This window comes from Chionomys nivalis, chromosome 5, assembly GCF_950005125.1.
Source record: "Chionomys nivalis chromosome 5, mChiNiv1.1, whole genome shotgun sequence".
NCBI lineage: Eukaryota > Metazoa > Chordata > Mammalia > Rodentia > Cricetidae > Chionomys > Chionomys nivalis.
The window spans coordinates 62501996-62524347 of NC_080090.1; the positions used below are offsets into that span (position 1 = coordinate 62501996).

Consider the following 22352-nt stretch of genomic DNA (forward strand, 5'->3'; position numbering starts at 1 on the left):
TAGATGGTAGGGGCCTAGCTGCACTGACTGTGTGGCCACAGCCTCTAGAGCAAGCTGCACGCTGCGTTGGGCCAGTTCTTTATCCTGTATCCTTTCCCCTGCCAAACGCCCCTTCTCACATAGCCTCTGTCTGAATCTCTGGTAGTCAGGGGCTGATGTTCTGACATAATCACACCAAATGTTCATCCTTGAAGTTTTATATGGTTTTCTTTACTTGGCATTTTTAAAAATTTTGGTATGACAAAGACAAGCCCTTTGTGACTGACTTGAATCAAACAGAAACAGAACTAAAATCACTTATGAGCACAGGTCAGGGGGAGCTGGGTTGATGGAAGAAAATGGTATTATAAACGTGAAGGTGATGTAGTCCCTGACTAACAGGGTGCCTGCTTGATCTCACCACTCTCTGGAAGCCATAACCACACTGAAGAAGATGACTTTCCCTGACATAACATAGAGATTTAGATTAAGGGTCCATAACTCCTCTCCACCATGAGTCGACTGATTAATTTCAATTGTGAGGTAGAGTAGCTTCCTTTCTCCCACTTCCTTTATGGCCTTACCTGGACATTGGAGCTTCTCATTTCCTGTAGTTTAAACAACATGCCTTGGTCCATGAAGGTAACCTATCATGCCAGTTATCTATGAGGACACTGACTGAAGAAGGAATGAAAGATTTATATTCTGAGAAATTTTAAACCAGTATCTTAAAAAATAAGACTCACTTTATTGTAAAGAACTTGCAATGGACAGAATGCAGGGAGATGAGTTATAAAAAGGGGATATGAAACTATTTGCTTTTATTGTTTTTACTCTACCACAAATTTCTTCTTTGTTTTCTGGGTAGATATGGGCATAAAATGGAATTGATTATGAAAGCATAAAATCCAAAGTGAAGCTTCATGGCTATTTTAAGTAGACAAAAGTTCAGTCAGATGTGTATACATCGAGTCTGTCTGTGCAAGTGCCTACTTGAATGACTAGGTTAATATAGATAGGCCAGGTTTTTTATGGGGAAATTTTTCATCCTAAATTTTGGATAATGGAGATTTTCAAGCTATATAAAATGTACCAATTTTTTCATGGTTGCCGTCAGTAACAAAACATGCAGAACTTACCCTGCTCTCTGCACTAGGTCAGGCTAACGTGGTGCTGGGTAGAACTAAATAATACGTAATGAGACCAGAGCAAGAGAACAATTAAAACTAGACCAAGACCTAGGCCGGGCTAATATGAGCATATTAGCACTGAGATAGCAGGATCCTAAGCACATAGCCCATGTATAATCAGTCACATGTCAACCGACTCTCAGAACCTCTTATAAACAGATAATGCATTGGCTCACCAATACATTCATGTCGAATAAAATGGGCATTTTCTGTCTCCACTTAAAATGTAACATTTGCTGCACAAATATTGATGATGCATTAGCCATGTGAAAAACATTCTTCTATTGCTAAGCATTCACCAGTAAATGAAATATTACCCCAAACCCCTCACCCCTCACAACCTGTCATTATAAGCATTTATTTTTATTGTTGTTCCTAAATTCAGGTTCCTAGTACTCTAAGAAGAATTTTACCATGTTCTTGAGACTTTACATTTCCATATAGACATGATGATGGTGATGAAGTTTTGGAACTGGGATATAGAGTATCTATTAGCATACCCTTTATTATGGATAAGAGAAACCAGGGTGCTGATTTCTTGTGGTTGGGAGAAAAAGACAGAAGATTTGGTAGTAACAAACAGTTGAGAGAGTCAATCATCCAACAAACCTTCATGGGGTAAGTATTTTAATTTATTCCAGTATATTAACTGAATAATTCTTTTCTAAGACTTTCTGATAATACCTCAGGTTTGAAAAAGCTTCTCCATCACTGGACGGTGGTGACAGACACCTTTAATCCCCACACTTGGGAGGCAAAGCAGAAGCAGGAGGGTCTCAGTGTGTTTAAGGCCAGCCTGGTCTACAAATCAAGTTCCAGGACAGCCAGGACTGTTATACAAAAGAGTCTGTGAAAAACCAAAACCAAACAAACAAACAAGAAACCAAAATGCTCCTCCATAGGAAGGACAGTTGGAAAATGATGCTGTAGAAATGGATTCAACTGTGATCTACAGAAAAGGACTGGACTGAGCTCCTGGAGTTCAGTTAAAGAGAGAGGAGGGATCATATGAGTAAGGCATGGTCAAGATTATGATGGGGAAAACCACAGAGGCAGTTGACTAAACTAATGGGAGCTCACCAACTCTGGACTAATGGAGAACCCGCATGGACCAAATTAGGTCCTCCTCTGTTGGGAGGGGGGCTGGAAATGGGACCAGGTACATGACCTATTTTTTGAAGCCCATTCCCTATAGTGGGATACCTTACTCAGTCTTGATACCAGGGGTCTGGGGGCCTGGTCCTGCCTCAGTTTGGTATGCCAGACTTCATTGACTCTCCAAGGGAGGCCTTACCCCCTCTGCAGAGTGGATGGGGACTGGGATGTGGGGAGGTCGGGGTGCAAAAAGGTATGGGAGGGGAAACTGGGGTATATAAAGTGAAAATAATTTTAAATAGATAAAGAAAAAAGAAATAACTACAACTTTGATGGCCCACGTGGATGCATTCTCCACAAATGAGAAGTTTACATATCAGCATGTTCAATGATTTGTATTTTAAACAACCACATCTATTGTGTTGGTATAAATGTCCCCTTTCTCTGAAAGACTCTTAGGTTGGAAGCATGGTCTCTAGAATGTCAATATTGGGGGGTGGTAAATCCTCTGGAAAGTCCCCTATTGATCAGCAGAATGCCTTAGGAGGGAACTATAGTGCCTCTCTGGCTTTCAACATGTTTAAGACATGACCACTTCCACACTTGTCCCTGTCATAGCTATCTGTCACATTATGATAGAGCAGAGAAGGTCCTCACCAGAGAAGAACTGACACAGATACCTGCCCCTGACCTCCAGAACTGCAGGCTTCTTTGTAAGTCGTCACCTACAATATTTTGTTATCACAGCAAGAAACCTACGAATATAGTGCTGACACCAAGACTCTTAATATCAAGGTAAGCATAAGCTATGTGTGACCAGAAGGCTGGGGCTAGCCTGCGCTTACCATGACTGAGATATGCAGGATCCTCAGTTCCTCTTCTGCTGACTCATGTTGGGGTTCTTCTGTTGGGTCTTGTCCAGGAAGACTTGGAGCGCCATCTTGGTGATGGATGTGAAAAAGCAAAGTACCGTTCTCCAGCCATTGCTGCCTCCAGCGCACCAGAGGGATGTCCTCCGTATTCCCTGAGATCTCTAGAGGAGAAAAACCACCAAAATTACAGGGTGAGATTTTGTACTAGATCAAGACTCCATAGTCCTGGTTGCTGGTACCAACAAACCAATTCTGTCTGCAGACAACAAAGGGTTCTTACTGCAGGTAGACTTATTGCTGCTTATGAAACTCAAGGAGGACAAGAGATCTAGAGAAGAGGAGAATTATCCCCCACAGGTCTTTCTATGATAAATCTAGTGAGCCAGACTCTCACCCAGTGAGATAAATACTGAGGTGAAAATTCAAGTTCTCCCCCTCGTTCTGTGATCAATAGCATCCTTTACATTGCACAGTATGAACACCTGATAATCCCCGGGGGTAAATACAAGGTTGTTTGCCTCTTGTAAATCTGGACGTGTGAGCTCTGCAGCAATTACTCCTAGATGCCCATGAATCTACCAAGGAGAGAGTCAGTAATTATTGTGCAGAGAACCGGCATTTATGGAGCAGTCCTGGGAGGTTACGGAGAGCCACTGGGGCTGCTGGCATGTTTTTGAAGCCATATGCATAGGCTGCATAGTCCATGGGAGATGTTTGATCACTTCTCATGACAGGAAAAGAAGTGTTTTCACTCTTTTTTGTTTGTCTCTTCAGTTTTGCAAAGCAGATGTGATGTGTGAAGAAAGTGGTGTGAATTGGGCCCTGATCACAGGTATAAACACCCATTCACTTCTCAGGGATTTGGATGAAAGCTAGGCTATCATCAATAGAAAAACACCTACAAACTCTGTTGCCTTCTCTACTGTAGCACAGGCTATGGTGATGTAGGAAGTCCTTCTGACTATGTGCTGCTTTTATTGGTTAATGAATAAAAAAACTGCTTGGGCCTATAGCAAGGCAGAACTTACCTAGGTGGGGAAAAGTAAACTGAATGCTGGGAGAAAGAAGGTGGAGTCAGTGAGAAGCCATACAGCCCCACCAAAGACAGCAGAGGCAGGTAAGCCACAGCCTCGTGGTGATAGACAGGTTAATGGACATGGGTTAATTGAAAATATAAGACTTATCCAGAAATATGCTTAAGCTATTGGCCAAACAGTATTGTAAATAATATAATTTCTGTGTGGTTATTTCAGGGCTGAGCAGCCCGGAACAAAAAAGCGACCTCCTGCTGCAGGAACACCCTGGGTACATACCCTCTTTTCTCTTAGTCCTATGCGATATCACATCAGGCATCTTATAATAGAGAAAATGGATTAATCTACCTTTTCCAGGATTTTGCTTAACCTTCAGACCATGTTCCCCTTAACAACTACTACAACCCCAAAGGAGGACCAGTGTTCTGCTACACACACTTTAACAAATCATTACTTTATAAAATTTCATTTTTAAAAGGCATGCTTCTTCTCTCAAAATTTATTAGCTTTAGCCAAAAATTATGACATAGATATAAAAAAGATTTAATAGACACATTTAGAATATTTTCTCATCAAGTATCACAACCACAAAGAGGAAAGCAATTTTAAATATGTATAGAATTTATAATTATCCTTGACTATTTATGGAAGAACTGATATTATTTATTGATTTAGCCACTCATTTAATAGTCACAGACCAGACATGCACTATGCACCATGCCCTGTGATAGGCACTCAGGTTCTAATTGAAGCGATGACCTTCACAATGTTTTAAAGCAGTCCGCCATGACTGAATATGCATAATGAATCCTTGTGGGACTGTGAGTGGAGGAATTGACCTCAGAAAAACATGCAAGGAGATAAAGAAATGGTCTTCTCTGAGGAAAAGGATGCCTCATGGTTAATCGGAAAGGGAAAGGCAACCAACGAAGGAGGATAAGGGGAAGGAACAGACATATTCATTTGTCTTCTCTGCAGGTCACTGAGGTTCTGTATGGGACACAAGTCATTGGCCTACCCCTGAAAGGCACTGGTATGATGGCCTCCCTCATTCAACAGTACACCCCCCAGGGAGAAGAGTACATTGAGATTGTGAGGGAGAGCTGCCGACAAAGAATCCCCCTTCATGCTTGGCCCTTCTTTTCTGTTGCCTAAAAGGCTCTGTCATCTGTCAGGCTGGTATATCATGTGAGATCTTGCATACGATTGGCCTAGAATTCAGGGAGATTTAGAAGGCAAAGAGATGGAGAAGAAAAGATTTGAATTTCAGACTGGGGTTTCAGAAGGCATTTCTGCATTTGTTTCCGGGAGTGGGAATACTGGTTTCCCACATCCACCATTCCTCTAAAGAGTCTTCCACATTCAGAATTGAGGAGACACCCTTGAATGCATCTCTGAAGGTAAGCATTTAAACCAGCAAGAGTCCAACAAATTGAGTGCAGGCCCAATAATCAATGACTCTTGCAGGAACATGGCTGTACATCCTGCAGGCACCACTCACACTTTCTCATCTATCAACATACTAGAAAACTCCATACAAATGCACCCTCCCCTACAAACATATCCTCCCCAAGCCCTTGGTTGACCACTGCACAGGGAACCAAAGTCTATATTTATCTCAGCAGAGATAAAAACCATCAGTATTCCACTTCCCACCAGTGCATTTATGGTGTAATCAAGCCCAGCTTCTTTTCAAGAACCATCTCCACCTAGTCTAAGATTTATCCCAGATGTCTGGATGCCACTCAGCCCCTTCTATAACTATTCAAAAGGACGTAGCACCTGTCCCTTTAAATCACTTCACAAACTAGATTTTGCTTCCCAGCAGATCTTCATCAAGTAGGTCAGACTCATTACCTCTGCTTTAACCAAGTTAGCAAAGATAAGGAAGTACCTGGACCAAAGTCACCCAACCTGACACAGGACAGGGACAGAGAAACCATTAGATGCCCTCTACTCCCTTCACAAAGCAGACAACATGACCTCAGAATATGTAGACACACATACACACACATGTATGCGTGCACGTGCGCGCGCGCACACACACACACACACACACACATACACAAAGAAAGAGAATACCCTAAAGTACAAAGGACAAAGGCCATGTGGTGTTTTAGGACCTTAGCAGCTATAATAATCTAATCTTTTGTTCCAGATCTCAGTATTGCATGACTTATTTTTAAACTGAGATACAATATAAATGCCATAAAGTCACCTTTTAATTTAGTGAGATTTTGTATATTCATCGTGTTGTATAACCCTCACCCACTGTCTAATTCTAGAACATCTTCATCAGCTCACAAAAAACTTTATACCTATGAACAGCTACTATATTTCAATGAAGAGGCAGGTGTTGCTTTTCACGGCACTATGCATGGTAGTAGCAAAGAAAGAAGAGGAGCAGCACGGACTCTGACAAAGCGCTCCATGGGGGCAGTGAGGCTAGCACAGTCTGGCAGTGGCTTCCAGGCTAACCCTCTAAACCCTTCTGTGGGTTAAACATTCCCATTCCTGGGAATGGTGATATCATGATTCTGCACAGACTTGGCTCACTGTGGTGGGCAAGGGGGGAAGGAAAGAGGGCACCATGTCTGCCGTGAGCATTTATCAATTCTTAGTTTCAAGATAATTACGAGATGATAATTTCTTACTTGGCATTCTCCCCTCTCCTCATAGGATCTGACATAAAAGAGCTCAAATGGTAAACTAGCAATGTATTTATATTTACGCTATATCTGGCTCGATCAGCTGATGAAAGACCAAATAGGACATAGTAAACGCTCTGCCAACTTCTTCACCATTAAGATTGAAATCTGAGCTTGGAACATTAACATAAACACGCTGGTGAATGCCCCTCCCCCAAGAAGAACTATAATCCAAGCCAGTCTTGAGACTCCAAGAATATTACTGGGGAGGTGATAAAATGGTTACTCCAATCCAAAGCCTCAGAAGATTGCCACTGAGGCTCACTCAGGACCTTTGCGGCAATTTACTAAATGAAACAAATGCCAATAGAACCCTTTATGGTTATTTCCAGATGTCACAGGTCCCGTAGTTCTCACAAGCACTGATCCTTTCAATACACAGTAGGGCTGAGGTCTCCAGAAAGGGAAGGCTGTCCCATCTCTCTCCATGTTTATCCTTGTTCCTACAAACCTCATGTCTTCATTATCTCCCCAAATCCTGCAATACGAAGAAAGCAGAGCGCCACTCCTTCTTGTATACAACAAATATTCCAAGAGCACATTATGTTTGTCATGGTTAGAAATCAAACCATGTATTTCTACTCTCCAAGAGGAAGAAATTTCAGATAGGGCCAGGGCTAAGTGACAGCAATGCTGCGTGTTGGGTGAGACTTGGCTGGGTAAACACTGATGGGAAGTAAGAAAACAGTGGAAGATACTTGTAGCTGAAGGCCACAGTATGTGCAAGAGAACAGAAGGATGATGCACGTGGTCAGAATCACAGGAGGTCTAGTTAAGCTGCAGGGGTGTGGGATATGGAGGAGAACCTCTGAGGACCTACTCTCAGAATCCAGATTAATGGCACTTGTAAGAGTCTTGAATGCCATCCTAAGGAGTTCACAGCGAGGGAAAAGTGATTCCCAATTCTATTAGGCAGAAACATGAACCAAGTTAATGATCAACAAGACTCGGAATGAGAATGGCGTTCTTCAGTGACTAGATAGAGAAGTGGGACTCAGGAGGACTGGCCATGATCTGAGGAACTTTGAGCAAGCTTCCTAACTCTGAGCTTCCTCGTCTCTGGGAAGATGCACCCATGTAGATGACCTTCAAGAGTCCTTGATAACTTTGATGATCACATGGGCACCAGAAAGCATGTTAAATTTAATGTCACCAATAATGTCAAACCTCTTCTCAGATCTGAACCACATGGGTTGAGAAGACTTCAAGATATACATCCAACATCACATTGTACCCCAGTCTGTTGAGGAAGACCCTCATCACACTGCTGCAAACATCTGGTTCCTATGAGAGACCACTGATGCTGCATGTCCCCAGAGAACTGTACTGGTGGGACATTGGGCAGGGAAAGTTCTAGGAGAGAAAAGTTTGGGTTGGAAAAGGCAGAGTGAGATGATATCACTTTTAATGAGCCTTAGTCATTGCTCTAATGATAGCTTGTGGGCTGAGAGTTTGTCGTCTCTTTGTGGGGTTACATCAGGACACTCAAAACTTTGTTGCAGAAATTGTTCCCCTGGCGTTACAACATGCCCTCACTCTCCACATGCCTTTTTCCTTCTTCGTGCATGTCCTCATGCTGAGAGGACCTGATCTGAGTTGTCAAGAAACATCAAGTCAGTATCAGAATCTTCTCCTGAGCACCAGATCCGTCATGCCCTCCTTCAATGAACTAGACAATTCCAATTGGAGTATAAATTTAATTGGGAAAATTCTTAAGGAGCATTTAATTCGGTAAATTGCTTAGAGTATGTTAGAACAGTCTGGGTGTCTTGGGACCCCTTTTCAGTGCTAGCAAGCCTGAGTTTCCGGCTGAGTTCTGCTGAGTAGTAATGAGGTGGTGTGGTTGCTGAGGTCAAGGCAGGAGGTGGCATTAACTTGTCCATGCTTGGCCTCATGTGGAGGGCACCTGCTGAACTGATCCTGTCATCTTTCAAGGTTCATGTTGACACCCCTGGCAGCCATTCTTCCTGTTGAAAGGCCTTGTTTAGATTTTCAAACTTAGTTTCGTCTTCACACAACCTTTTCTTGAAAACAAATCTAAAATGCTTTCTGAGGGACTCCCCCAAGAATAGATGAGGGAAGAGTCAACTCCACTGAAGGAACAGTAGTAGCATGCACCACTAAGCAAGGTCCTTGCTGGCAGAGGATGGGGGCATCTCCCACTTACTTAGATTTATTGGTTATTTTTTATGACATTACAAATGCCTTTATGTTATTTGTGAAATAATTTCATGTAAAAGAGAACGTCTCTGAAAATAAAACTGAGCTCCACCTCCACTATATGTTATCCCAGGGGCCATTGTGAGTTTCCTTGTGTGACAAAAATTAATTTCGGGGGGAAGGTGATGCAGTAGGTCACAGCACTTGCTGCTAAGCATCATCACCATAGCACCACTGTCAAAAGTCAAGTGTGGGCACAGGCCTATATCCCAGCACTAGGGGAGTACAGGAACAGTAGGATCACAAAGGCTTGCTCACCATCAAAAGCAAAAATCCCACTGAGCTTCAGGTCAGAAGACTGTCTCAGAGGAATAGGCAGAGTTTGATAGAAGAGAAAATCCAATACCTAACCTCCAGAGATATGCACACGCAAACAAAAATAAAATAATATTGAGGTCAGATCATTAATAGTGTTAACCAACCAGCTAACTCGAAATGTAACAGTTGTGTCTTGTCTTTCTGATAGTAACTATTAAAAATATTAGGAAAGCTGGGCCTATGACAGACCTAGTCTACTTCGTTTTACTTTCCTTTTATTCCTTTTTTTTTAACTTTCCTTTTCCATTCCCTACTTTTGGTGCTTGAAAGATATTGATGGTAGGTCTAGTTTTCCACATGGTTTCATTATGGTCTTCTGACTGAAACTATTAACCGTGGTATTAACTTTCAACACCTTTGTAAGGAAATCGCCTGCTTAAGTCAGGGGTTAATAACAGTCAGGGATCACTAATTATCTTGCAAATCTCCACCCTGGTATCAAACGTGATACCAGGCTTTAATGTCTCTGGAACAGCAGCCTCTAAAGACCTCAACTTGTTTCATAAACATAATGACAGCAGCACATTAGTGTCTTGGCCATCTGTGAAGGAAGATGAGGGGCAGACAGAGGAGACGGAAGCAGAGAGAAAGGACAAAGTGAAGAGACGCGAGGCGATGAGACCGGCCTTGGGCTGAGCTGGGCTGAGGTACTGCGCACCTCTCTCTCACCACAGGGACCAGCTGCTTTGGAGTTCTGATGTGGAATGATCCCACATCCGAGACCGAGAACCATATAAGACTGCTCACTCTGCTGGGCCTGAATTCAGTCCAGATGCCAGGAGCGCTGATGCTTTGCATGGAGTGTGTGCCTGCTAATGCTTAGCTAAGAGGACAAAATGTGAGATCCCAGAGCCAGAGAATTCTTTTGTGAAGATGTCCATAGACTAGTTAGGAATGTAGCTCCTATTGTTGTTTCTGCATTCAATTCACTGGCACCACAGAGATGTTTTCTATTATCCTGTTCTCGATCCTCTCCCTCCAAATAAACTTCATCAATGGCTATAGCACTATCTGAAGCAAAGCTTCAGATCAAGACAGCTTAAAGCGTCAGACAGCTACCAATAGAAACACAGGAATTTCTCTTCTCAGGTAACCAGAACCCTCTTGATTTCCTGAGATTTGGAGTCACAAATTCACCCATGACTAGATGAAGCTCATTGAATGTCTGTGTTTTCAGCTTAGTGGCATTCACCACACATGAAATAAACAAGGTCTCAGTAGATCATTGGCCTGGGGATGAGACATGGGATCACAAGGCACACAGACCACTGGACAAGGGTATGAATTCTATGGATCTCATAGGCCTTGTCCTCAGGTGATGGGACGGAAGTCTCCACGATCTCTCTAGTTCTGACCTCTCAATGATGTTACAAAAATCAAGCACAACACTTGGTGATAGTCAGAACCAAGTCAGATGCAGGCTAGCTACATTTCTGCAAGACAACTGGATAATAATCTCAAGAGATTTTCAAATTAGACTTTCTTCGTGGCCTTTGGTTTAGTTGTGTGTCAATCAAGTCTGTCTTTCTAAAGAGTAAGGGTTGACTGAAGTGTCTAATTTCAGTCTAGGATCCCTCACGGGGACTCTTCCACATTCCAAATGGCTTTCAGCCAGGTACTAACCTTCAGTACATTATGTATATGCAGAGAGGCTAGATAAAACATCACCTGACCTGCCTTAACACCCCTAACTGATATTCTCTGAAAATGCTATACTCTAAAACTCTGAAATGTTAACTTCCTTTAAAGCGGCCCACCTACCCATTTCTTTTCCAGGAATGGACAAAGGAAGAATAAAATGAATCAATGCAGAAGTAAAGATGGAAAAAGGAAGAAAATAGGGGGCCTGGGTAGTCCACAGAATGCCAACTCGGAGGATAGTTGTGGGTGGGAGCTGTGGGAAGCAGAGGGTGGCTTTTTAAATCAGCTTCCACGAAAAGCACTGAAGCTTTCTATGGATGCTACAGGAAGTAGGTCACTCTATGCTACTCGGTGCTGGCATGAATAGCAATTGAGCAACCTCACGCACATTCTGTTTACCTAGCCATGGAGACAAAAACATTCCTGTGGGGGAAAGATGCAGCCAAAGGGTTCTGACACAACCAGAGAGATGAGAAGCATTCAAATGGCTTGTGATTTCATCCAAAATGGTTTACTTGTTCCTACCACAGTGTTTCTCTGGATCTTTTCAAACCTCGGTAAAGAGTTTATCCACATGATACTCATTAAAATCTCATTTGAAAAGGGGGAAAAGAAAGCCCAAAGCTCTTTGAAAAGGACTGGGTTATCTGAGCTGCAGATGTACTGGTAAAAGGGATTTTTTTTAAAACTTACATCTAGCTCTATTCTCCACTGCCACATGGCTGACCTTTGTAAATTGAGATAACGACATGCATTTAACAAAATCTGACATCAAGTAAGATGTGTAATAATATTTAAACTCCATGATGTTAAAATATGTATTTATAGATCGTTTCATACATTGTGGGAAGACTAAGTCATTTGAAGCCTGAGGTTTCTCCACTGGAATTCTAATTTGAGCTTTACGGGTCTTGGGAGTGGGGGGTTGCTCCTCTGCTGTGTGGCACTGGGAGCAATAAGGACACCTGGGTTTTGGAAACCCAGAACACTTGTTGCAAGGTAATTATAAGGAAACTTCCCACTAGACTCACCAAGAGCCTGTGTACCCAAATCCCTCCCTCCGATGCTCCTGAACATTTGCTAACAAAGTCTTTAGTATCTGCTGTAATTCTCATATCACGGATTGTTTCAAGGTCTCTGTGGCTTCAGAGGCTCCATCCAGCAACTGATGGAAACAGATGCAGACTCAGAGCCAAACATCAGATGGAGCTCAGGGAATCTGTCAGAAGAAGAGGAGGAAGGACTAAAGAGCCAGAGGGGTCAAGGACACCACAATAAAACTCACAGAATCAACTCACCTGGGCTCACAGAGACTGAGCCAACAACCAAGAAGCCTGCACGGGACTGACCTAGGCCCTCTATATATAAGTTACAGTGTGTAGCCTGGTCCTCTTATGTGACTCCTAACAGAGGGAACAGGGACTGTCTCTGATTCTTTTATAGGCTTTTGAGATCCTATTACTCATACTGGGTTGCCTTGCCCAGCCTTAATAAACGGGGAAATACTTGTCTTACTGAAACTTGATATGCCATGTTTTGTTGGTATTCATGGGGGGCCTCCCTTTCCTGAACAAAAATGGAGGGGGAGTGGATTAGGGGGTAGAGAAAGAAGGAGGGGGGGTCTTGGAGAAAAGGAGGAAGGGAAACGGCAGCTGGGTTAATAAATAAATGAAAAAAATTCTCTTAAAAAATGTGGCTGGAAAAGGGGAGTTGATGATGAAAAATATCATCTCTAAGTAGTGTATGGAAAGGTGTCTTGCTTGTGCTAAGTTATCTTGATTCATTTCCCTTTCTAATTAGTTCTCATTCAATTATATTTCTGTTCTGACTGTCCATGACTCAACTCCACAAGTGATGAAATCCCTATCAGGTGTTGGCTGTGCTGAACAGCTCTCTCTGTATTCATGCGTGTCTTAATCCTCGATGACCCTTCAATGTGAGATTTTATCTCCCTACTTTACAGGTGAAGAACTTGAGTTCCAGAGAAGTTAGCCCACTATACCAGATGTACTCAGTTAGTAGGCACTGGAATGGGGAGAAGGTAAAATCAAGATCTCCTGATTTTAAGGCCACTTTTCAATATCATTCTGGTTCTTGCTTTACAAATCCCAGTCTCAGGATACAAGCAAACCAGGTGTTTAGCAGTTTCTGGCATTGAACAGACAACAAAGACCACCATCATCATAGTTGTGATCACTGGTGCCTTTCATAGAAATATTAAAATTGAGCAATAAGCTTTGACAGAATTAGACAAGTGGTACCTTTAAATGGTTCCAGGGCCTTCAAAGTCTTAATAAGTCCAGAAACTGTAAGTCTGTGACTAACTTGAGTTCCCACTAAGGAACATAGGCCAGGTTGCAATGGCACATTCCTGGAAGTGCTATTTAGAAAAAGGAATACTTTTTCTGTGTGTCTGACAGAAGTCAAACAATATTATCATTGCTTTAAGACCCAGTTATTGGACTTGTGTCTAAGGATGCCCTGGTATCAGTGCCCACTGAAAACTGGCATGTAAGATTGCAGTGAGTTGAATGTCAGGTACTTGACAACATGATCCTGACTTAATTGTGAAGGTCCTCCTGGGTATTGTGGTACCCACTTTTAATCCCTGTACTCAGGAGACAGAGGCAGGCAGATCTCCGGCATTTTGAAGCCAACCTGGTCTACATAGTGAGATTCAGCCAAGGTTACATGGTGAGACCCTGTCTCAAAATAAAATAAAATAAAATAAAATAAAATAAAATAAAATAAGGGCATATCCTCCCAAGTGGATGAAGCATGGTAGTGGGAGGAGTAGACCAGAAATGAGACTGTTCAAGTAACAGTTGAGTCCTTTTGGTCTTATGCTAGGTCCCACTCCGAAGACTTATTGGCCTAGTCTCCTCTTACTGTAAATCCCAAGATCCTTTGCACTCAACAGACATTCCGTTCTCATCTTCTCTTTGGAAATGAGGCTTTTCATCTCCTTCCCCCAGCCACATGAGCTTCCTTTCATGAACATGAGTGTTGCCTGCTGGCATCCACAGTTTGGGCACATTTGCTTCTCTGGGCTCTCCTCTCTGCACCATTGTCCTCTATGGAAAGGCGGGGGAAAGCCTCTTCTCACGCCACGTTCTCCAGTGTTACCCTCCTGCCATCTCCATTTGCCATGAGATGCTGTCATTGTATCAGGTGCCATCGTTGTGTTATTCACTGAGAGAGTAAAGGACCAAAGGAAAGCCATGAAGACTCAGCTCCATAACTGTGGCTTTTGTCTTATAGTTTACAAAGCCCTTCTTATAAGTCCCTCTTTATAAACTGACTGAGGGATGGGTTTGATAGAACTAGAAGCCAGGAATCCATAGAGGAGGCTCAACCATCTCAAAGAAGAGAGTTAATGGGATGGGATGACAGGACTGGAACCTTGTCTTCCAGCTCACAGCACACCCCTTACCCATTCAATTGGACTGCCTACCAAAACAACACATGTTTACCCTTGACACCATAGGCCTGGTTCTTGCACTTCAGAAAAAAAAAAATAGAACTGGATATTCAGAAGACACATCAGTAGCAAACACTCAGGTATTGAAAAGTAGGGGCTGCAGAGCGGAGACCAAAATTTTGCTACTAACTTCATACTAATATGCAAATGGTGTGCCAATTGGATGTGATTTCACCATGCCTGGCCCCTGTGGAGGATCAGATCTGCTTAGTCAGTGCTTGCAGTTTCTGTTCTAAAGACTCTTGACATTGTCTTGGCCCAGTTCTGCAGGCTGATTTGCGTAAGTGCCTCTCTGAGGAAAGGGTCAAGATGACCTGTAAATGACCTGAGAGACATGTCCCCATGGAAATCGTTGATCTAAATGTCTAGTGCTTCCTGGGTGGATGATTTAGAAGGACTCAAGGCAACCTGGTCTGTGAATGGTGTGAGGCCTGGCTGGGAAAGTCACAACCTACTCCGTATGGGTTCCCTCTCCATATTGACTGCTTAATCTTAAGGCCCTATGTCAGAAATATACACAGACACTTTTGTGCATTTCCAAGCCAGAAATTACTGAATAACAATAAAGTTTTGAGTTACAATGTTTTTATTGACTGGAGTTTCCCAGTAGTCTCAATGTTTCTTCACTGCTGACCAAGGCAGATTCCTTTATTTCAATCTCAAGTACTCAAGTTAATTCTCAGATCATCTCTTATACATAAATGCATATGGACTGCTGCTGCTCACTCCCATCATTCCTCAAGAGCCTGTGAAATGGGTCTCTATCTGTCAGAAGATCTGCTTCCCTACTGACATGGACCTATGATGCTTACCAAAGCCACAGGCCCACAAGCCCCCTCCCCTGCTATCCTAATCTTCCACCTTGTTCCAGTTCTTAGCATTTCTTCCCTTATTCTACAGTCACCAGTTCTTTATAACCCATGAGGTTTGTCCCCGATCCTGCTATTCTGCCTACTCCAGGGAGCTACCTCTGCCCATTGCCAGTCTGCCCCTCTTCTCTTTACCCCAGAGAGGTAGCCATAGCTGCTTTGGGCTTCCCCCCAAAAGCTTCCGAATAGTCTCTCTTGTGTCTATTGTAAAAACCTTCTTCCCTGTACAAAGAATGAAGCCTTGAACAGGTGAGAAGGCTAAGTGAGTAACCTACCGACTGTCAAGCCTGGCGACTGGAGTTCTGTCCCTGAAACACACGTGATGGAGTGAGCATCTCACCTTCCAAAAGGTATCCTGTGACATCCACTTGTACACATACAATAAATAAAGAATAAGCACACTTTTTAAAGTCTTTCAGGGCAAGGCTTAGCCAGAATGCCACTGTTTTCTACAATGAGAAGTAACTTAGAGTGGGCACTGCCTAGTCTCAGCCTCTTTCTCCGAGCACTCCACAAAACAAACAAACAAACAAAACCCCACCCATTACAGGCCTGGCAGTGGGAAATGGTGGCTAGGACAAGAACTGTATGTGTTAAATGAGGAGATATGAGTGAGCCTCTGATATGAGAGATATCAAGAGAGCAATGTAACCCCTATTGAATGCATAAAGTACCTGTTAGAATGTTCTCCAAATATCTGGCTAGTAAGACTCAAATCTCTGTTTGAAAGCCAAGAAGAATGTGTTTAGTGCACATGAAAGGGAGCTTGGCTTCACCCAGCTGGCTCCCACTGTCACAAATGTCTTTGTCCACGTCGCATTCAGCTGTGACTCTGTCTCTCAGATACACTTTGTTCTTCCACCCTCAGGTAGTCCTGGTCACTATCTGTGGTGTGTGTGTTTGAATATGCTTACATTTTCATAAACATTTCCTGAGAGCTCCTTTCCATTCATCTGAGGCTGTTCTCAAAACTCTGCCATTTAAGTTTGCCAGACTAAAAGCAAAAAGTATCTGCTTTTCCATTTCTACGGTCGAAGAGCACACTTTAAAGGAAAACAGCTGCGAATTTCATCAAACAAGACTGAGTGTGAACAAAAGAAAGGCAGCTAAAATGAGTGGATCATTAGGTTCAGGACAGGGCACAGAGATAAGAACTGAAAGGCAACTACACACCACTGACAGCTTCTCTGTTTCCTTCCCATCCGATGGATGAAAGGCACATCCGGGAGGGTGGTCCCCTGCCTCCTCTGACACTCATCTTCCCTCATTTCAACCCTGAAGCTGAGGTCAAGCTCTGTTTCCCAGCAACACTGCCTCTTTCATTGATAAAGCATCCCGTGTCTTTTTGGTTTGTTTATCATACCCCTCTCTCTCTTTTGATTATACTCCACCCTGGGAAATGAGTCCCCTAGGAATAATAACTGCAGAATGGAGGTACACTTCCTTGCATCCTTGCCAGACTCTTTGTTCTTGAGTTTCAAATAAGTTTTGACTTCTATCAGTTGACCACACAGAGGGCAAGGTCACATTCTGTAATAAACCCTGTCACATTCTGTTCTTAATCTTTCTTATTCATATTGTTTTTGCCCATGCTTGGCTGCTGTATGAACTGTGAGCTAGGCTTTGGACTCCAGGTCCATTGAGCCAAACTACTTCCTATGACCATAGCAGCCTCCTTGGCACACTTTCTCTGTCAGCCGTGGATCTGAAGTAGAAGAAGGCATCAGAAGCTGCAGAAGTAGGAAGGATTCTAATGATGGAAAAGAAGAGTCTGAGGTAAGGTTTCTCCATGTAGAACCTCTGAAGTCATTGTGCCTCAGTTTCTCTATCATTAAAAAGTGGCAGTAATAGAAGCATACACTTCAGGGTGCTACTAAATGAATATGCACACAGAAAATCTTCAAAGCACTTCCTCAGTGATGCTGACAATAACTTGCTTTATTCCTGGGGTAGCAAACAGTCAGTATGGTTTTCCAAAACATAGAGTACTTGTGTGTTTCCCACCTTCATACTGGTATTTTGTTTTCCCTTTTGGGCATTGAGTTGATATTTCCAGACCATGGTTTTAATGAACTCTAGACAATGGTCCCAAGTCACCAGAGGTATGGCAGAGATCTTTTCTACTTCAGAACTCCAGAAAGCCTTTGTCCAGAAGAGTGTTAACTTAATGATGGTTACACAAGAGAATCGCGTGATACTACCTACCATTCTCTTCCTTCTCACACAGATGAATCTGATAGTCTCACAGTCTGTCTCCATCAACCTGACATGTTAGTATACAAAGTAGCATCAAGTTGCTAAGGGTTGGCAGTTAAATTGTTTTCAAAACCAGAAGTACCATGCCCATAGATACAGAATTGTGATGGTTGATCTCCACTGTCAACTGAATTTGCCATTCATCACCTAACAGATGCATCTCCGGATGTATTTGTTAGGGGGTTTCCAGAAGAGTTTACATGAGGAAAGAGAGGCTCCCTGTGAGTGTTGGGGGCATTATCTGATAGGATAAGCTTCCAGACAATACATGGGAAGACGTTTAGACAGTAGAGTACTAGCATTGGTCTCTCTGAGTCTTCAGGGCAGATGCAATGTAACTGCTTGCCTCATGGGCTTGTGACTGGCCATGATGGACTGTTGTGGAATATTTGCTTACACTGTGAAGATATATCTTTGCCAAGGTGCCTTCTGATTAGTTTGAATAAATAAAGAGCTGAATGCCAATAGCTAGGCAGGAAGAGGTTAGGCAGGACATTCAGGAGACAGAAGAAACTATGCAAAGAAGAAAGGTAGAGTGGCAACCAATATGCAGAGGAAATGGGATGGTCAATAAAGAGATGGGGTAACATCACATGGCAGAATGTAGATTAATATAAATGGATAAAATTATAAGAGCTACTTGAGAACAATCCCAAGCTAAGGCCAAGCTTTCATAATTAATAATCAGTCTCTGTGTGGGAAGCAAGTGGTAGAAAGAAATCTTATTGCAATGGACCATATCCTGAAACTGTGGGCCAGGTAAAGCCTTCTTTCTTAAGTTGCTTTTGTGAAGTATTTTGTCAGAGCAATGATAAAAGAATGCACACAGTAACTTATTATTTAAGGAGGATGGATGTCAAAAGAATAATTTTGAAAACCTAAGTAGACACCCTTGATGAGTATTTGTGGTACAGATCACCAATGACTCAGACTTATTTCCTCTTCAAATCCCCACTGGTAGCACCCCCCACCCCCCATTCCTTACTCTCATGTTCATCTTGATTGGGTTTCAAATATTTGCATATTTTGCTCTGCATTGTCAGTTATCAATTTCAATGGCCTTCTATCAACAGAGGCAGGCAGAGTCATCTGCTGTAAAAGGTGAGCTCTTTACTTCTCCCATATTTACCTCTAAAGCCCTTTGAAATTCCTGAGTGTACTTTATGCAGGACTAGTAATTAACTTTTCTTGATTTGGGATATTCTTAAGAGCAATCATTATTGCCACATATACTTCTATGTCAGATATTAACACATTTGTTGAAATTTCATGGATTCTTCAGTAAAAATTGGAAAAATTTATCCTATCATTTACATTTCTCATTTCCCTCATTCACAAGAATAAGAGAATGTTGGGTGTTCAGACTGGCACTATTTGCCCATATCTTGAGAAGATTTATTAGATGCCTAGAGGTGATAAACACTGTTGTCAATTAATTTCTACTTAGCAACCATTGTTTCATGCATAGTCATCTAACAGCTTAATAGATTTGTTTAAGTCCTTGATGGTTTTAAATGATTGTTTAAAGGGGTCCATTCATTCAAAGCACTCCTCCAGAGAGCTTTGCTTTCTTGGACAGGGTTTTCCTCAGACATTTAGGAAACACCAGCAACCCACTCTGTGTTATCGTTGGGCTTCCCAGATGTGGGAGAATAAAGTTTCCAATATAACTGTTGGTTTTCTCTTTTCTGGAACTTTCCTTCTGAAGGGAGAGACCCTAAACTGCAATAGGAAATGTCTCTCTCACACAAACACAGAAATAACCCACCAACATGTACTGCCTCAGTCTCTAGAGATGCAACCAGAAAGAAAGAATCGGCATACTTTTTCCTGTATGGAAGGTCAGTTGCAAGAAGAATGAGGCAAGGAAACCTGTTTCCTGTCTCAAGTTTCCTGAGGTTGTGCTACCAATGATAAAACCAAGATGAAGGAATTTTAAAAGTAACTGGCTCTTCATCTTTAATTATCCTGTCTAGAAAGAAAGCCTGCCATCAGGTTGGAGACTGGCTGTGCTCAGGAGATTGATTGGAGTGAGACTTTTTCCCCCCAGTCTAGATTGCTTTAGTTTTACTGGAATTGAGGCAGGCCATAAACCTATCAGTGACTTGAGAAAATGGAAGCAATTAAGTCTGCAGGTGTGCATATCTGTCATATTAATGACGGATCTGTGTTAATAGAAGCCACGGAAGGCTCCTGCATGGAATATTGCTCATGTCTACTAAAGATGCAGCCACTCATGGAAGCGCCACACCTCCATAATGCCGACATCAAAGTGTCCTTTACCATGGGTGTGGAAAAGTCTTTACAACCACAAAATGATTCCTACTATCCCAGCAATGCTCTGGGGTGGTAGACCATTGCAAATCCAAGGCCAATCAAATTCCACACAGGTAAAGACAATATTAGTGTAAGATAATAGTTACCAGGAGAGTTTATTTTGTAAGAGTAAGAAAGACCTTGCTTAAACACCAACCTTTCTACTTCAAACAATTTTTGCTTGGCCATATTTGTGTGATTTAAACCTACTAAAGATTACAGTATTTGTTTTACGAGATGGTTGTGAGGAGGAAATGAAGTGATACTTGCAAAGTTCTGAACACAGCATCCAGCAGTCATGGTCACTTTAATGATTTTATTTTCCTTTTCTGACCTTGAAAAGCATTTCGGGTCCTAGAAGTTAATTTCCAGTCATGCCTTGTAGGCTGCCAGATGACTTCAGGATGGGGAAGAGTTAGGCGGCGTTAGGAAAAGATGGGTAGACCCCTGCACTGGATGAGTCTATCCTTATGCGAGTTCACTGTCTTGTGGTGAGAGCCATCTGCTCCTCTGACGGTCAATCATTGCTGAGCCCTTTCTCTGACCCCTCTAGCAGTGGATTCCTTGCTCAAGGTAACCCAACTACAGATGGTGCCATGACCTGATGCATGGCTGGCCACAAAAAGATGAGCTAATCAGATTCTCACTCTTAGGAATTTGAAATACAGAATATGGGACAAATCAGGCATAAATCAGCAGAAGCAGAACTCACCAGAGATGCATAGTAAAAGCACAGATGGGGAGCCTGGGCCATAAGGGCCACTTAAAGCTGGAAAGATGGGGAAATAGAGAAACATGAGTACGCCAGAATGCTGACATAGAGAAATCTTCAGGGCATGAAAGGAAGTGCTGGTAATAAGTCGGGAGAAAAGGAGTGGGTATGTGGAAGGATTGGAGGACAGTAAGTCAGCAAGGGGCTACCCCCATGGTCTATTACAGAGCCTGCACTGTTGTGGAATATTAGTTAAAGAGGTGTTATATTCTTTTACGTTGTGGAATATTGGTTTGTAGACGCAAAGATGTGTTGCATTCATTTTTGTTGCATTTGTTTAACTTTGTGAAGCTGTGTTACTTTGCCTGTCCAAATGCTTGATTGGTCTAATAAAGAGCTGAACAGCCAATAGCTAGGCAGAAGAGGATAGGTGGGGCTGGCGGGCAGAAAGAATAAATAGAAGGAGAGAGAAGAAGGGGGAGTAGAAGGAGGAGAGGAGGACTCCGGGGCCAGTCACCCAGCTGCACAGAAAGCCACGGTATGAAAAATAAAGAACCGTATACAGAATAGAGAAAGATAAAAACCCAGAGTCAAAAGGTAGATGAAATAATTTAAGAGAAGTTGGCTATAAACAATCCAAGCTAAAGCTGGACATTCTTAAATAAGAATAAGTCTTGTGTGCATATTTATTTGGGAGCTGACTGGCCGGCCTCCAAAGAGCAAAGACAAACAAACAAACAAACAAAAATCCAACCAACTACACTTTACAGTCCTAGAGCTCATTGCTTGGAAACTTAACAGGCCCTTGGCACCTGGGTCTTCACTCTTGTGTGTTCAATGTCTGCAACAGAACCTGTACGTTGTGAAAGGATTTCCAGAAACCAGAAACATGAATGAGATGCTGACTTGGAATTACAGGAGCCACTCCACTAAAATATGGACACTTTTCTGAAGATGTGGAATGTTCCCCTTAAGAGATATACTGATCACAACAGCCAGTGCAGGATCAATACGGGTCAAGAACAAAACCAATACAGGCCTAGAACAGGTACAATATAGGCCAAGAATAGGCACAATATATAGGCCCAGTAAAGGCCCAGCACAGACCTTGTACAGGTCCTGCACAGGCACAACACAGGACCAATATAGGCCCAGCAAAGGCCCAGAACAGATCCAGTACAGGCCTGATATAGCTCAGTATAGGACCAGTGCGGGCACAACACAGGCCCAGGAGAGGCCTGTTGTGGACTACATGTTTAACATAGTTTAGGCAAAGATGTGCTATATTTTTTTATGCTGCATTTATTTAAATGTAAAGATGTACTTGCTTAGCCTGCCTAAGGCAATTGATTGGTCTATTCAAAAACTAAATGGTCAGTAGCTAGGTAGAGGGATAGATGGGGCTGGCAGACAGAGAGAATAAGTAGGAAGAAGAATCTGGGTTCACGAGAGAAAGACAAGAGCATGAGGAAGAAAGAGAGGGAGATGCCAGTCAGGCTGTTGCCAGACAGACAGATATACAGTAGGACATACAGAATGAAGGAAAGGTAAAAAGCCCCAAGGCAAGATGTAGATAAAAAGAAGCAGGTTAAAATAAGTTATAAGACCTTGTAGGACAAACATAAAATAAGGCTAAGCATTTATAATTAATAATACTAAGT

At 42.5% G+C, this 22352-nt stretch overlaps 1 protein-coding gene across 2 annotated transcripts in view; it reads right to left on the bottom strand.

Annotated features, from left to right (window-relative positions):
- Positions 1-22352, bottom strand: part of Astn1 (astrotactin 1) — a 330687-nt gene that overhangs the window by 205132 nt on the left and 103203 nt on the right. For both annotated transcript variants that reach the window (XM_057769941.1, XM_057769940.1), the window contains exon 2: positions 3110-3297. In XM_057769941.1, coding sequence (XP_057625924.1) covers positions 3110-3297 — 188 coding nt within the window. The remainder of the gene's footprint in view (positions 1-3109; positions 3298-22352) is intronic.